Below are 18,503 nucleotides of genomic sequence, written 5' to 3'. Positions count from 1 at the left end.
ATGCATCCTTACTGAAAAAAAATTCTGACTAACCAACACATTTTTGAACGGCAGTGTACATTCAGTAGGTTATTATTTATTGCAATATAAACACTGTCAGAGTGATCAACAAGGTATGTCTTCATTTACCAGTCGAAGACGGAGCAACATTCTGCTCTTATGTTTACTCCGTGCACTGTCAAGGTCTTCATCATATTTGTCGTGGTACCGGTCTTTGCAGCAATACTGCATCGCGCGCTGTTGGCATCGAGTCTGGAGAAATGTACCCACACTTTTGATCGACTTTTCAACATCTTTAAGGTATTATGTGTGTGCGCTCGCGTCTCATATAAATATATGCGCGGAGAGTTTGTGTGTGTGTGTGCTCGCGTCTCATATAAGTATGCGCGTCGAGAATTTGTGCGTGCGCGCGCGTCTCATATCCTATGTGCGCGGAGAGTTCCGCGCGTCTCGTGTGTGTAGAGTTTGCGTGTATGTGCGTGAGCGACTTTATGTGTGTCGTTGTGCATTTCATATGTATTTCTTTGAACACTGACGTTGACGAGTTAACTCCTTAGGTATCGAAATCTGGAACCGAACCACATGTAACTTTTCAATACTCGATAGTATCGAGGCAATTCGGTCGGTACCTAACAAAGTACCGACCGGTACCTAAAAAGTACATTCTTCTTATGATGTAACGAGTACATCAGGATTTAAGGGAAGTGTTCCCAGTTCCGGCTGACCTAATCTATGTAGCCTAACATTGAATTATAGAAGTCTACAATGAGTTATGTGAATGCTAGGTCAAAGAGATGTGTCTTTAATCTAGCTTAACTGACAGAGTGTGTCTGCTTCCCGGACAATGGTAGACTGTTCCAAAGTTTTGGTGCTAAATAGGAAAAGGATCTACCGCCAGCAGTCGATTTTGATATTCTAGGTATTACTAACTGGCCGGAATTTTGAGATCGCAATAGACATGAAGGACTATAATGCGTTAAGAGCTCGCTCAAGTACTGCGGAGCTAAACCATTTAGTGCTTTGTAAGTAATCAGCAATATTTTAAAATTTATACGATGTTTAATAGGCAGCCAATGCAGTGTTGACAGAACGGGGCTAATATGGTGATACTTCCTGGTTCTGGTAAGAACTCGAGCTGCTGCGTTTTGAACTAGCTGTAGTTTGTTTGTTAAACGTGCAGGGCAACCACCCAGTAGAGCATTACAATAATCTAGCCTTGAGGTCATGAACGCATGAACTAATTGTTCTGCATTTGTCAATGAGAGCATATGGCGTAATTTAGATATATTTTTAAGATGGAAAAATGCGGTTTTACAGATACTAGACACGTGACTTTCAAATGAAATATTGGTATCAAAGAGCACACCCAGGTTCCTAACCGACGACGAAGACTTAAGAGAGCAGCCATCAAGTGTTAGACAGTATTCTAGGTTATTACGTGTGGAAGTTTTTTGTCCAATAAGTAGAATCTCTGTTTTTTCAGAATTTAGTAGGAAATTACTAGTCATCCAATTTTTTATATCAGCTATGCATTCCGTTAATTTTGTGAATTGGTAGGTTTCGTTAGGTTTTGAAGAAATATACAGCTGAGTATCGTCGGCATAACAGTGAAAGCTAATTCCATGTTTCCTAATGATATCTCCTAATGGTAACATGTACAGAGTGAACAGCAGCGGTCCTAGTACTGAGCCTTGTGGTACACCATACTGAACTTGTGATCGATAAGACATCTCTTCATTTACTGCTACAAACTGATAACGGTCAGATAAGTATGATTTAAACCATGCTAGTGCAATTCCACTAATGCCAACATAATGTTCGAGTCTATTTAAAAGGATGTTGTGGTCAATGGTGTCAAATGCAGCACTAAGATCAAGTAACACTAATAAAGAGATACAACCACGATCGGATGATAAGAGCAAATCATTTGTGACTCTAACGAGAGCTGTCTCGGTACTATGGTACGGTCTAAATCCGGACTGAAAATCCTCGCAGATATCATTTCTTTCTACAAAGGAACACAGTTGTGAGGATACAGCTTTTTCTAATATCTTTGACAGAAAAGGCAGATTCGAGATCGGCCTGTAATTGACTAGTTTTGTAGGATCAAGTTGCATTTTTTTAACAAGTGGTTTAATCATAGCTATCTTAAAGGTTTTTGGTACGTATCCTAGAGACAAAGATGAATTAATGATATTAAGAAGAGGATCTATGACATCTGGAAGCATCTCTTTCAGCAGCTTAGTCGGTATAGGGTCTAACATACACGTTGTCGATTTAGATGATTTGACGAGTTTGCTAAATTCTTCCTCTCCTATAGCAATGAATGAATCAAAATTTCCCTCAGGGAGACTACAATGCACTTCCTGATGCGATACTGTATTAGACAGTTGCATAGTTATAATTTCGTCCCTGATCTTATAAGTGAAGAAGTTCATAAAGTCATCACTGCTGTGTTTCTTGGAAGCTTCTGGGCTTGAAGTTTCTTTTTCGTTAGTTTAGCCACTGTTTCAAATAAATACCTAGTATTATGTTTATTTTCTTCTAATAGGGTTGAAAAATAAGCAGTTCTAGCAGCTTTTAAAGCCTCTCTGTAAGCAATCGAGCTCTCCTTCCATGAAATCCGAAACACCTCTAGTTTTGTTTTCTTCCAGTTGCGCTCCATTTTTCTGGCTGCTCTCTTAAGGGCCTGAGTGTGCTCGTTGTGCCACGGCGTTGGACTATGTTCTTTAATCTTCTTTAAGCGCAGCGGAGCAACTGTGTCTAAAGTGCTGGAAAAGAAAGAGTTAAAAGTTTCTGTTGCAATATCAAGTTCTTCTAAGCTATCCGGGATGCTGAGATGATGAAACTGATTAGGAAGATTATTGATAAAGCAATCATTAGTGGCAGAAGTTATAGGTCTAACATATTTATAACACGAAGTCGGCTTTGCAGCCTTGGCTAAATGTAATTTACATGAGACTAGATAATGATCTGAGATGTCATTGCTCTGCTGCAGTATTTCAACGGCATCAACATCTATTCCATGTGATAGTATTAGATCTAGAGTATGATTACGGCAATGAGTAGGTCCTGACACATGTTGTCTAACTCCAATTGAGTTTACAATGTCTTTAAATGCCAATCCCAATGCATCTTTTTCATTATCTATGTGTATATTAAAATCACCAACAATTAGTACTTTATCTGCAGCCAATACTAATTCTGATAGGAAGTCCGCAAATTCTTTGATAAAGTCTATATGGTGCCTTGGTGGCCTGTATACAGTAGCCAGCAGAATTTTCAAACGTGATTTATCGTTTACACTATATATTTTTAAATTAAGCACCATCACTTCAAAAGAATTATATTTAAAGCTAGATTTCTTAGTGGTTTTGAAAATATTACTATAAATTACAGCAACACATCCTCCTTTGCGTTTCAGACGAGGTTCATGTTTATAACCGTAATCTTGTTGGGTTGACTCATTTAAAGCAATGTAATTGTTTGGTTTTAGCCAGGTTTCTGTCAAACACAGCACATCTAGGTTATAATCTGAAATCAAATCATTAACTATTAGCGCTTTTGAAGTAAGAGATTGAATATTCAGCAACCCAAGCTTTATCATTTGCTCATCCGTATTATATCTGTTTTTTATTTGTTGAACATCAATTAAATTTTTAACCTTAGATGGGTTTGAACGTTTTTTGGATTTCCAAATTCGGGGAACAGACACAGTCTCTATATGATGATATCTAGGTGAAAGAGTCTCTATGTGATGGGATTTAGCTGACCTTGGTGACGTGACGCCGCTAGCAGACGGTCGGTTAAGCCAGTCTGTCTGCTTCCTGACCTGAGGCCCAGATTGTCATGTTTTATCTCTAAGACTATGAGCCAAATTACTAGAGAGAAGAGCAGCACCATCAATGAATACCATCTCTTTTCAACAGGTCAGGTTTGCCCCAAAAACTTTTCCAATTGTCTATGAATTCTATATTATTTTGCGGACACCACCCAGACAGCCAGCCATTGAGTGAACACAATCTACTAACTATCTCATCACTCCTGCGAACAGGAAGGGGGCCAGAACAAATTACAGTGCTTGACATCGTACGTGCAAGTTCACACACCTCTTTAATATTAATTTTGGTGATCTCCGACTGGCGGAGTCGAACATCATTAGTGCCAACGTGAATAATAATCGTAGAGAATTTACGTTTAGCATTAGCCAGCACTTTTACATTTGCTTTGATGTCAGGCGCTCTGGCTCCCGGCAAACATGTGACTATGGTGGCTGGTGTCTCTATTTTCACGTTCCGTGTGATCGAATCACCAATTACCAGGGCACAATCAGCATAATTCTCAGTGGGTGTTTCACTGAGCGGGGCAAATCAATTTGTTATCGGAACGGAAAAGTGTTTTTTTGATCCGCGACTAGAGCGATCTCTCACTGTCACCCATCTGCCCTGCTGCACAGGCTCTACTTCAGCCGGAACCGACTCATGTAAAGAGTTCACTAGGCTAGGCGCATCCAAAATAGTATCTAAAGCTCTAGCACTCTTCTTACTATTCTCGATTAAAGTTTGGATGCGTGTCTCTAGTTCTGAAATCTTCTCCGTCAGCCTGACTGTCTCCTTGCATTTATCACATATAAATCCTACATTGCCGACAGAGAAGGCTATGGTAAACATGTGACATGAAGTGCAGGTGACAATAACAGGACAAGACATTACTCACCGTGTTTGTTGACTGATTCTTACTCACCTGGGCTTATATGAACTCAAAGGCGTGGGCGCGCGAGAGAAAAATAAATAACTGAGTGCACGGGTGGTGCGTTAACAGGCTAGTGAGTTACTAGCGTGTTGTGTTACCAATAACGGAAGCTAGCAATGTCAGGTTAATCTGAGATTTTGGGTAAGCTGTATTTAGTAGTATAAACAACTAGAAATGATAGTAAATGATGGTTCAAAACAGAAAGAAATACGAAGCGAATAATACGAGGCTTAGACGGCGCTTACAGCCTCGTAGCAAACAGACTCACAGCACAAGTACATGGTAGTTGATGTGGAGTATCCAGCTGAGGTGTTAGGAACCAGTCAGACTGTAACTGTCCTAGTTCTCATGTCCTAACCCCAGGACTGAAGATAAGACGTATGTCATTGTGGGCACCAATGCGAGCCATGTTAGATGCTTAGTGAATCAATGCAAAGACAATGGCATTGATGTCACCCGAACACTAGGTCTTCGTGTTCATGTTGAAGAAGATCAACCTGCTCTAAACGGTGTGTCGGTCCCAGTCCAAGAGGAGGAGGCTGGCCGTGTCCGATGGATGGGTCCAGGACCCTTGGTCTTACCCCCGGATAGTGACACTCAGGTTGTGTGCAAAGTCGAGCTGACGAAGCCTGTTACTCAAGAAATCCTGATGATAGACTCCTCACCAGCAGCTGTCTTACCTGCTGATGTGATTTTTCATCCCATGGTTGTGCCCAGTGGGGCATTGGATGTCAACAGTTTAAGAATACGCCTCAAAAATGATTCTTCAAGAGAAACTTCCATACCTGTGGGAACAGTGATTGGATGTGTGTACCACATTGATTTAGTTGCGATGATTCCCCCTAAGGAGACTGCTTCCTCTGACTTTGATGAGACCATGATCAACTTTGGAGACTCTCCTATCTCAGAACAATGGAAGATCAGATTATGTAAGAAACTGGCTCAGAAGTCTCATGTCTTCTCAATGCACGAGTGGGACGTGGGATTAGCAAGAGGAGTAGAGCACAGAATCCGACCTTCTGATTCCCGGCCTTTCCATCAACGATCACGCCAGCTAGCCCCTGCAGATATCGAAGACGTGAGAAAGCATTTACAAGAACTGCTGCAGAGCCTATGCATCCCAAATAGTTGTAGTCAGAAAGAAGATTAGGGCTATTAGGATGTGCATAGATTACAAACTATTGAATAGCCGAACCATACCCGACCAGTACACAACACCATGCATTGAAGATGTGCTGAATGTCTTAACAGAAAGTCAGTGGTTCTCTGTACTGGATTTGCGTTCAGGCTCCTACCAGATAGCCATGTCCGAAGAGGACAAAGAGAAGACGGCATTCATTTGCCCGTTCGGCACCAGAGAAACAAGAGGGTGTATGATCGTGTATGTGTGTGTGTGTTTTGTAAATTTTAAAAAGCAATTTTAACCAGAACAAATCTAAAATGTAGGCTATTCCCAAAAAGCCCTAGTTTCTCTTGATATCAGCAGGTTCACAGGTTGTTTTTTGTTGTTGTTTTTTTAGGTACCAGTCCTCCTGACTTCAACATGAGTATGGTAAAGTGAAAAATCATACACCTGGGAAATGACAGGTATGCACTATGTTTCAGGAATGGCACAAAGGTGTGTGACTGGTTAAGTCTCTGTCTTTAGTTCAGTGTGTTAAATAATGTGCTTTTTTTGCCATTTGTTGTGTATCTTTGGATTATGTTGTGTTGTAAATAAATCCAAACAATCAAAAAGCCATTCTTTTTTTAAATCTCCTCATTCTTTGTGCAAGGTTCCTCATAGGACCTGAGAGCTCCTAATAGGGCCATTATATGAGGGTCTTTGTCTTTCTCAGGTGTGAAACACTCAATATTCATGGGTGGTTTACGCATACTCGCATAAAGCTTTCTTACACAAGAGATGTCTTACAAATTTTAAATCAATATATTGTCTTATCTGAATGAGTAGTCAGGTTGATTTTCACATAGTTTTGCAGCAAATATTCTAGGCTACGTGATACACTTTTCAAAAGTCTTGTGAAGAAATAATCAGTTTGGTTTCATGACCTTATTTTAGTGACATTTTTTTGTGTCATTTTCACAAACCATGCATAAATGTTATTATCTCAAAACTACAAACTTTTACATACATGCTGCTGACATATTATTTTAGCAGAGTTTGTGCTGAATACAGTTGTAACACTCTGACTTAACACACCAAGGCAGCTTTAGCACACTAATACATAAAATACGAGAGATATAAACAAAATTTTAAGCTGGTTGTGGAGAGCTCGACAAATTCACGTCTTCACATGGCGCCACTCCAACTGGAAGTCCTTACTGAAATCTTAATAATTAGTTATATTACTAGTTACTGCAAAAAGTAATATTACTGTAATGGATTACTAGTAACGCATTACTGCTCAACACTAGATGCCTGAGACAGAATTTTTTAAAGAATCCCCAAATCAGTTACTTGATCCAAATACATTTTATTGATCATACTTCATTCTAAATTTTTCCTTTTTGGGCTAATATTTCCCTTTACATCAGAGATTTTTTTTATTTTATTTAAATTCATTAAATATGAGATTTTATTAATAGGCATGGCATGAATTTACAGGAAATTAACAAAAGTAAAAAATCTAACAAAAACAGAAGGAAATCCCACACACTATCAATACTTGCAAAACCAATGCTAGATGGTCTTGGATAATCAAACATCGTTCAACTGCATAATTCTATATCATAAATCAGCATTATGGCATATACCTGATGAAGGTCATGAGACCGAAACGTTGCTGCTAATAAATATTTTGTGAAACTTTTTGCAAGTATTGATTTCCTTTATTTTTTTATTATCAATTTACAGTAAAAAGATATTCAAGAAAGACCAATTCAACATTTAGTTTGATGTAAATACCAAAACAATCATGATTAGTGTTATTACAAGACACTAGTTCATACACTATATCGAGAAGCACATTTAAGGTTAAAGGTTTCTCAAGATTAAGGTCAATAAAGTGGAAGACTATATCAGCAGTGGAAGTGTAACTAAAAAGTTTAGTGTGAAAAGCAAGACTGCAAATGTTGTCCTATAGACAATAGGACAACATTTACCTTCCACTATAAACTGGTCAAACCTGATACTGACTTCTGTGTGACTTGATGCCAGTACTTCAGGTGCAACATTAGGTGTTCTTAAAAATAATACAAAAAACAAAGCAACAATATTACAGTAATGTTAATGTTTTACAAGAACAATGCAAGTACATCTCAAACGGTTTACACATAAAATTTCATCTACTTTTCGAAGGTACCTTTCTAAAGATTAGTATGTAAGAGAGATGCATTGGGAATCAGTATCCATCACAGCTTAATTGGCTAGCAATCACTGCAGTCATCTGGTAGTGTACTGGAAAGATGCCATATGTACATGTTTCCGTAAGCGTTCCACTTCCAAGTCTCTGAAATAATTATTTTCGTCATTCTGAATAATGATCTTCTGCAACTCGCCGATCTCTTTCTCCATCTTATTCCTTAACTCTCTTTTCATTTTCTGCAGAGCCTGTTGGAAATGCATACGTTTAGAACAAATTATTTAGGAGGAATACATTTACCTGATTTTTTAAATTAAAAGAATTAAAGTCAGCATAATTTGCAAGCAGTATAACAAATACTACCATTCCCATAAATGCCTTATAACAAAAAATCTTAGAGACTTGTATATTTATTATATATATATATATATATATATATATATATATATATATATATATATTTTTTTTTTTTTTTTTTTTTTTACACAGCATTTCTATTTAGGAAACTTCAAGTGTTTATAATACAAAAAATTATAACCAAGAATAAAAAAAAGTCTACTGGTCAAAATTAGCCCTCTGATGTTAATCATCAGTGTGTCCCTTTTTCTCCAGGTTGTTCTGGGCTAACTTCAGTCATGGGATGGAAGACAGAGGGGAATTCCCTTATTCCTCAACTCATGTTACTACCCCCAGTTCCAGATGCCTGTGAGGAGTTAATCACCAGTGCCTGCACCACTGGGTGCAAGACAGCCCGATGCGGCTGCAAGCCTAATCCATGCACTGCATCTTGCAAATGCAGTAAGTCCAATGATACTTGTATGAACAAATAACTTTTGGAATATCTTTGATCACAGTGTTGTTGCTTGATTTTGTTGAAATTTCAGAGTTCCAGCAGCCATTTAAACATTAAAAACTGTCCCTTTCATGTTAATGTTGTTTTTTCATTGTTTACATGTTTAAATATTCTGAGAATGCACAGTTTAGTTCTAATGTTTAATGTTTAAACTGCAATAAATGCATTCAAAAAATTTTTTTTTATTGTTTATGCCAAAACAGTGATGTTTACAACTTGTTATACGGCAGAAATGGATTCAGCACCTAAAAATCATATAGAAACAACACTTGAAGTACTTTTCCTCAGAAATGCCTACTGCATCTTATCCAGGGCTATTTATCTATTTTGGGACTTGACTATCTAGCTTGGAGGCGTCTCCAGAAGTGGAGTTTTTATTGGTCGTTAACCTACAGGTAGCAGTCCATTCCTGTGCAGGGTTCTAGTTGACCGTCTTCATTGAGACATCAATCTCAGACTTGGCTAAATCATTCACTAGTGTCTTGGCAGTTGTTCTTGGGTCTTTAGAAGCCTCTCTCAATAATTTTCTTTCCAAAGTTTTAGTCTGGTTCTCCACTATGTGGATCTCTTCAAACTTCTTGATAATACTTCTCACGGCAGTTCTTGACACTTGAAAACTCTTTGATAAACGCGTATATCCTTCTCCTCCTCTGTGAGCATTAACAATTATTTTTCTCAAGTATAAACTAATTTCTTTCGTCTTTTCCATGATGGCAGTACAAAATATTTTACTAGTTATTTCGCAAGATACTAATCCTAAACTTAAAGTGCAATTTAAAGGCTTACAGGATTAATTAGGTTAATTAAGCAAATCAGTGGATAACAGTGGTTCCATAGCCAATCAAACAGATCATTTCTTAAGGGGGCTAATAAAATTTAGCAGTTTTTTTATTTTATTTTTTAAATAATTATGTTTATTCCAGGCTAATTGAAATAAGGCTTTCTCCAAAATTCCCTTGCTCTGTTAAACATCACTTGGTAAATATTTGAAAAAGAATGGAAATTTCATAGGGGGGGGCTAATCATTTTGTCTTCAACTGTACACACACGCGCACGCACACACGCACACACACACGCACACACACACACACACACACACACACACACACACACACACACACACACACACACACACACACACACACACACACACACACACACACACACACACACACACACACACACACACACACACACACACACACACACACAAACACACAAACACAAACACAAACACACACACACACACACGTAATCAAAATGATTAAACGCCCATTACAAATCAGGTTTATTGGCCAAATTGACAGACTTTTAGCTGTTTACAGTGAACAAATAATTGAATTTGGGCAAACCACTTGAAACATTCGTTGTGTTGAGCTATTTCAATTACTTTTTTTTTATTTGTTCATTGCAAACAGCTGAAAGTCTGTAAATTTAGCAATAAACTTGATCTGCACTAAACTTGATAACAACTGTACATACATGTATATGTTAGGGTTGCCACCCGTCCCGTAAAATATGAGATTGTCCACACATAGTTGAATAAACATCTGGATTTTGCAGTGTGTAGAATACTACCGGTAATAGTAAATATAAAGAAATCAATGTTAAAACAAGTTTTAGAGAAGCTAATTTGTGAGTGATTTCTGGTTATCTCCAACGATCTCGTGTTTTTCTTTGTGGATTTATTGATTAAAACTGTTTTTTTCTACTCTTGCTCATACTCTTGTATACGGTCACCATAATAGTAACAGGCTATTACTATTAATTGGCTAAAAGGTGATAACTGGTTTCAGACAGAATGACTGCTTTAGGCACATGTAAAATTATTTCTTTAGAAATAAATAAAATATAATATAAAAATATATGTTGCATACTTCAAATACTTGTTATCATGTTTTAATGTTGAGATGTCATGACTTAAAATCAAATATGTCCCTTATTTTGCCACATTGAAGGTGGCAACCCTAGTATACTGTATATATGCATGTATGTGTATATACAGATATTATACATACATAAATAGTATACAGTACCAGTCAAACGTTTGTAAACACAAAAAAGTATCTTATGCTCACTGAGGCTGCATTTATTAAAAAAATGCAAACACAGTAATATTACAAGACATACAGACATTTTACAATTTAAATAATTGTTTTCTATTTTCATAAATTTAAATGTTTTATTTATTTCAGTGTCAAGTCAAGTCAAGTCACCTTTATTTATATAGCGCTTTTTACAATACAGATTGTATCAAAGCAGCTTCACAGTGATAACATGAAAAAAAAAAATCATCATTGTCCACCTTTAAGGCAGATCTATATTGTTGAATATTAAATGTCCCCAACTAAGCAAGCCAGAAGCCAAGGCAACAGCGGCAAGGAACCAAAACTCCATCAGGTGACAGAATGGAGAAAAAAACCTTGGGAGAACCCAGGCTCAGTCGGGGGCCAGTTCTCCCCTGGCCAATGAGTGAACAGTGTATGATTATGATTCAGGAGCATTACAGGTCAGAAGTCAGAATGAATCAGAGAATTTGTGTTGACAAAGTGATGACAAAGCTGAATTTTCAACAGTCATTACTCTCAGTCCTCACTGTCACATGATCCTTCAGAAATCGTTCCAATATGCTGATTTGCTGCTAAAGAAACATTTATTATTATCATCAATGTCGAAAACAGTTTTTGCTGCTTCAGATTTCGGAAACAATGATACAATTGAAACACTTGTGGTAAGATAAAAAAGAGAGAGAAATTAATACTTTATTTATCAAGGACGCATTAAATTGATCAAGTGACAGTGAACACATTTATAATGTTACAAAATATTTTTTATTTAATACATGCTTTAATAAATGTAATAAATACATGTAATACAGCAAATAATTGCTGTTAATTGAACTTTCTGTTCATCAAAAAAAGTATCACCATTTTCACAAAAATGTTACGCAGCACAACTACTTAAAAAAATTGATAATACTAATAACAATAATAATAATGATGATGTTACCTGAGCAGCAAGTCATATTACAATGATTTCTGAAAGATCTTGTGACACTGAAGACTGGAGTAATGATGCAGCTTTGCCATCACAGGAATAAATGGCATTTTAAAATATATTAAAGGGGTGGTATAATGGCCTTTTCACAAAATGTAAAATAAGTCTTTGATGGCCCCAGAGTGAGTATGTGAAGTTTTAGCTCAAAATACCCCACAGATATTTTTATATAGCATGTTAAAGTTGTCACTTTTTGAGGGTGAGCAAAAATGCACCGTTGTTGTGTCTGTCCCTTTTAATGCAGAAAAGATGCTGTTAGCGAAAGAAACCGAAAATTCTCGGGACAGCAGCATGTGTCCAAATTTTTATCTTAACCATTCTATTTAATCAGAAACGATCTGAAAACAGGGCTTTAAGTGTAAAATACCAAAATTTTCCTTTAATGATCTATAAATCGTGTTCTGGGGGTCCGTTTTATGTAAATTGTAGGATTGGTGATGTCACTAACCCGAGAGGAATGTCGTGTAGTCCCTACCAGCCGTTTGTTGTAGTCCTTAAAAAGCAATTTCTTTAAAATAAAATATCTCCCTTTGCTTCTTACTCAAACAGCAACATTACACACTAACTAAAGTTATAAAAGTGAAATCATATTCAACCACCCCTTTAAAATAGAAAACAGTTATTTTAATTGTAATAATATTTCACAATAATACTGTTTTTGTATTTTTGATTAAATAAATGCAGCCTTGGTAAGCATAAGACAATTCTTTCAAAAACATTTAAAAAATGGCAATGTTTCAAAACTTTTGACAGGTACTGAATTTATTATTAGATCTTGTTAAACAAGATCACGTGGCATTCTCTACAGTTGTAGTAAAAAGTTGAAGACTCCTAGGCAACTTCTAGGCAGTACTGGTCTGAAACAAATATTACACAAAGGGGTGAACTATTAATTTACAGTTCATGGAGTCAGCAAACACTCACCTTTTCCTGTGCTTTCGTACAAATTTGTATGTCTTGTCTTTCATGGGCTAAGGTTTCGGCCAATAAAGAAAACTGCAAAAGGACAAAAAGTACTTAAAACATTACACAAACTAATGTACAGGGCCAACACAATTTAAATCAAAGCACTAAATTAGTGAAAATTAAACAACAGTGGTTTTTGCAATTGTATATACCTTATATGAAGTCACAGAACTTTAGCTGAAAATATGTATTAATATTTCATACTCTGTGTATTTAAAGGGCACCTATTATGCAAAATTCACTTTTACATGGTGTTTGAACATAAATGTGTGTTGGCAGTGTGTGTACACAACCACCCTATAATGATAAAAATCCAACCAGTGTTTTTTTTTTCAATCCCCATAAATCATAAGCACTGTCTCAGAATCAATGCAATGTGACGTAGAATTGCACAAGCCCTGCCCACGACTGTTGATTGATTGACACTGCAGTTTGAGCATAGACCTGCCCTGAGTGAGCTGGACACAGTCCACCATTGTTTAGACGCTGGAGCAGCTGTAGAATGTCTCCGAAAGCGATCGAGGTGTTTTGTTTTTTTGGATGTTAGAATAAACATATCAGTCTTCATTTACTCTCATTGTTACTCGAGGATTGATCAGTACAACTGCTCTCGTGATCCAGCTTATAGTCTCCGGAGCGACAGGACTAACGTTACTGATCACCGCAGAAATGAAAGTGAGAGCTGTTGAGAATAGATGTTGATGCCGTTGAAATACTGCAGCAGAGCGATGACATCTCAGATCATTATCTAGTCTCATGTAAATTACATTTAGCCAAGGCTGCAAAGCCGACTCCGTGTTATAAATATGTCAGACCTATAACTTCTGCCACTAAAGATTGCTTTCGTTAAAGTCACAAATGATTTGCTCTTATCATCCGATCGTGGTTGTAACTCTCTATTAGTATTACTTGATCTTAGTGCTGCATTTGACACCATTGACCAAAACATCCTTTTAAATAGACTCGAACATTATGTTGGCATTAGTGGAATTGCACTAGCATGGTTTAAATTATACTTATCTGACCGTTATCAGTTTGTAGCAGTAAATGAAGAGATGTCTTATCGATCACAAGTTCAGTATGGCGTACCACAAGGCTCAGTACTAGGACCGCTGCTGTTCACTCTGTACATGCTACCATTAGGAGATATCATTAGGAAACTTGGAATTAGCTTTCACTGTTATGCCGCTGATACTCAGCTGAATATTTCTTCAAAACCTAACGAAACCTACCAATTCACAAAATTAACGGAATGCATAGCTGATATAAAAAATTGGATGACTAGTAATTTCCTACTAATAAATTCAGAAAAAACAGAGATTCTAATTATTGGATAAAAAATTTCCACACGTAATAACCTAGAATACTGTCTAACACTTGATGGCTGCTCTGTTAAGTCTTCGTCGTCGGTTAGGAACCTGGGTGTGCTCTTTGATACCAATCTTTCATTTTAAAGTCACGTGTCTAGTATCTGTAAAACCGCATTTTTCCATCTTAAAAATATATCTAAATTACGCCATATGCTCTCATTGACAAATGCAGAACAATTAGTTCATGCGTTCATGACCTCAAGGCTAGATTATTGTAATGCTCTACTGGGTGGTTGCCCTGCACGCTTAACAAACAAACTACAGCTAGTTCAAAATGCAGCAGCTCGAGTTCTTCCCAGAACCAGGAAGTATGACCATATTAGCCCTGTTCTGTCAACACTGCATTGGCTGCCTATTAAACATCGTATACATTTTAAAATATTGCTGATTACTTACAAAGCACTAAATGGTTTAGCTCCGCAGTACTTGAGCGAGCTCTTAACGCATTATAGTCCTTCACGTCTATTGCGATCTCAAAATTCCGGCCAGTTAATAATACCTAGAATTAGGGATGGGGCCGATCCGATCCAGTATTGGTATCGGGGCCGATACCAGCGTAATTCACGTATCGGATTTTCCCGATCCAACCTGCGGAGATATCTGATATCCATGAGCCATGTCTGCGCTTTAACGTTGTCTGCTGAAATAACTCCAAAAGTGATTCCCGTGGGCGAGTCTGCTAGCTGGTTGCAAACTGTGGAATGGATTTCCTGAACGGGGGCGCGGCTCAATGAGACACAGAGTTATGAGACACGTCCCCGACCAGGAAAGCCATTCCGCAGTTTGCAGCCAGCTAGAGCAGGATAGCATTGTGTGTAGCTGTGTGGAAATACTTCACACTGGAAACACCGCAGAGTGCAATGTTTGCAAAGCTGTAACGTTAATGCATAGAGGCGGAAGCTCCCTCGCATCGTACAACACAACGAACGCCATGAAACATTTAAAAAAGCACCACGTAAACGAGCACGCTGATTTTTTTAGCCAGGGGGCAGAAAGACAACGGGAGCCGTCAGGAATCACTTCTGGAGTCATTCATGATAGAGGCTCACTGATGCCCGCAAATTAGTTAAAATCTCTGGAATCTTGAGCGAGCGCGCCCGCAAGACAGAGACTGTGCTCCAAACCGCGTAGCGCGTGCACGGCAGAGAGGGAGAGAGAGCAAGAGACCGCGCGCATGTAATATCATTTTTATTGATAGTGTGTGTGTGTGTAAGTAAGTAAAATATGTTTACAGTTATTGCACTTTCCTAATATTTATTTTCACAGGGTTCCCACACCTTGGTTAACCTCAAACAGAGACAATCTTCACAAACATGTAACGACAAATAACCAATGCTGTTAAATAAAAGCAAGTCCAAAAAGATGCGTCTTCAAGTGTTTTTTAAAAGAAATGACAGAACTCATAGTTCTCAGTGTTAAAGGAAGAGAATTCCAGAGCCTCGGTGCCACAGAACAAAAAGGACGGTCACCTTTACTCTTAAGACGTGTTTTAGGGACAAGTAAAAGGTCCAGACTAGAAGACCGTAAGAGCCGACCCGATGAATGTTTATGCAAAAGATCCTGAATATAGAGAGGTGCCTGACCGTGCAAGGCTCTATAAGTGATAACTAAAATTTTAAACTGCACTCTGAATTCCACTGGGAGCCAATGAAGGTCCTTAAGAACCGGTCTTATATGAGACCACTTACTGGCACCAGTCAAAAGCCTTGCAGCTGCATTTTGTACAACTTGTAGTCGCTTCATAGAAGACTTATTTAAACAAGTATAAAGAACATTGCAATAGTCCAAGCGTGACGAAATGAAGGCATGAACAAGCATCTCCATCTCTTTTCTTGAGACCACCGATCTAATCTGAGCAATGTTCCTAAGATGGAAAAAACATGAGCGAACTACAGACTTTATATGAGTGTTAAAACATATGGCTCATCCAGAACGACACTGAGATTTCTTATCTCACTACAATCTGAAGTGGCTGAAACCCCCAAAACCTGCTTAATCTTAGGTATAATATTGTCAGGAGCAAAGATCAACATTTCAGTTTTATCCTTATTAAGTTGCAAAAGATTGTTTGCCATCCATTTGTTAATGGAGACTAAGCAATCCTGTAGAACTGACAGTTTATCTAGACTATCAGGTCTAAACGAAATTAATAACTGAATGTCATCTGCATATAAATGATAAGATATTGTTTTAAAACTATTAATAATCTGTCCAAGAGGAAGCATATACAAGTTAAACAACAAAGGACCCAGCACAGAACCTTGTGGCACACCACAGGACAAAAATACAGAATCCGACATAAAGGATCCAACAGATACCGAAAACGTCCTATCGGACAGATAAGATGAAAACCAATCCAAAGCCGAACCCGAAATACCTACTAAACAGCGTAATCTATTAATCAGGGTGCAGTGATCCACCGTGTCAAACGCTGCGCTGAGATCTAACATAACCAACACGGAACATTCCCCCGCATCTGTGGCCATCAAAATGTCATTTGATACCCTGAGTAAGGCGGTTTCAGTAGAATGATTTTTGCGAAAGCCTGATTGAAATTTGTCATAAATATTATGAGTCTCCAAAATATCATTCAACTGCATTGCCACAACCTTTTCCAGGATTTTAGAAATTAAGGGCAACTTAGAGATAGGCCTATAGTTGTTCAACGATGTAACATCAAGATTACACTTTTTTAAGAGCGGTTGAACAACAGCGTGTTTAAAACACCTAGGGACCTGGCCCAACTTTAGCGAAAGGTTAACAATTGAGACCATACATGGACCAATGGATGTAATAGTTTCCATGACCACAGATGCAGGCAAAATATCCGCCGGACTTTGAGAAGGTTTCATCGTACAAACTATCTTTATAAGATCATTAAAGGATATTGACTGAAAAGTGCTTAAAATTGAGGGCCGCTCTGTGATAATTACAGAGGGTATAGCTCAGCCTTTCTCAAAGTGGGTGCCGCGGCACACTGGGGTGCCCCCTGACTGTGTCAGGGGTGCCGCCAAAAAATTACGTAGGCTAAAAAAAAAAAAAAAAAAAATCGGACATTTCATATATAAATATATTTGAATTTACATAAATACATTCTTCTTCTTTTTAAACATATGAACGGACACGTAAGTTTATAATATTATAATTGACCCCACAGTGTGAGTTTTTCAAGGCGACCGTTATTTAGAAACCGTCACTTTATTGTTTCCATGGTGACGCGTCACTGCTTGTCACGACACAGCGCAACCACAACACAGTGCTGAATGAATGATGATCTGCTTTTATGTAATTTTTCCTTTTTTATTCTAAATAGTCACACATTTATTAGCTATAGTATGAAACACTGATATTCCGATTGTCAAATATGTGCATGTGGATGTGTTTTGTTGTATAAACACCTTTATAACGATCGCGTTAGTTGAGCTGAATGCGCGATGGGCGGTGCCATGTTAGTCTGTGCCACAGGTCAGAGAACACGTCAATTCATCCACTTCTCCCGAAATACATGAAAGTAAGTGGCTGGTGAACTGGGAGAAGAATAGGGTAAAATGTAAAACTACTTACACAATGTGTATCTGATATGAATAAAACTTGTCGTCTTTTTATAATATAAATGATTATTATTTCCGCTTTCTTAGACATCAGTGTGTATTTTACAAACTCAAAAAATGTTTTTTTAGTACTTATGTGATTCTTAAATGTCTGAAACCTAAAATAAACATTATGTGGTTGAAAACACTGAATAGTTGTGATATATGACAAGCACTGAGCGCGTCTGTCTCTGGCTCAGCGCCAGCCAACGCGCCAAAGCACATTTGAATTTAACCGCGAAAATACATTTGATTTCACAAAGAGCAAGAAACAAGCAACAGCATCATGGATCGTTTTTTAAAAAGAAAAGCCCCACAAGAACCGGAAAGTTTTTACTGTGAAATGGAGCCTCAGCCTACTACTTCCTCCACCAGCTCTGAGTCGGCACCAAAGATCGAAAAGGTTGACAAGGCTAAAAAGAGAACATACAACGACAATTACCTAAAATTTGGTTTCATCAGTACTGGGGATGCAACATGCCCTCTCCCTTTGTGTCTAATATGTGGGATGAAACTGTCAAACCAAGGGATGGTTCCGAGCAAACTTAAAAGACACCTGACCACCAATCATCCATCACTTGCTGACAAGGATCCTGAATATTTTGTTAGAATG

The 18,503-nt window shown here is 37.8% G+C and overlaps 1 protein-coding gene across 7 annotated transcripts in view; it reads right to left on the bottom strand.

Moving 5' to 3' along the window:
* Window positions 1-7,208: 7,208 nt before the first annotated feature.
* LOC307007292 (centrosomal protein of 95 kDa-like) overlaps window positions 7,209-18,503 on the bottom strand; it is a 276,695-nt gene continuing 265,400 nt past the window's right edge. For all 7 annotated transcript variants that reach the window (XM_079629107.1, XM_079629108.1, XM_079629109.1 and 4 more), the window contains 2 exons: window positions 12,889-12,960; window positions 7,209-8,302 (listed from right to left, as the gene is read on the bottom strand). In XM_079629107.1, coding sequence (XP_079485233.1) covers window positions 8,135-8,302; window positions 12,889-12,960 — 240 coding nt within the window. In that variant the 3' untranslated portion in view covers window positions 7,209-8,134. The remainder of the gene's footprint in view (window positions 8,303-12,888; window positions 12,961-18,503) is intronic.

Source organism: Phoxinus phoxinus, assembly GCF_949152265.1.
Source record: "Phoxinus phoxinus genome assembly, chromosome: 11".
Lineage (NCBI taxonomy): Eukaryota > Metazoa > Chordata > Actinopteri > Cypriniformes > Leuciscidae > Phoxinus > Phoxinus phoxinus.
The sequence above is the reverse complement of the archived record's forward strand: the minus strand, read 5'-3'. Positions and strand labels throughout refer to the sequence as shown.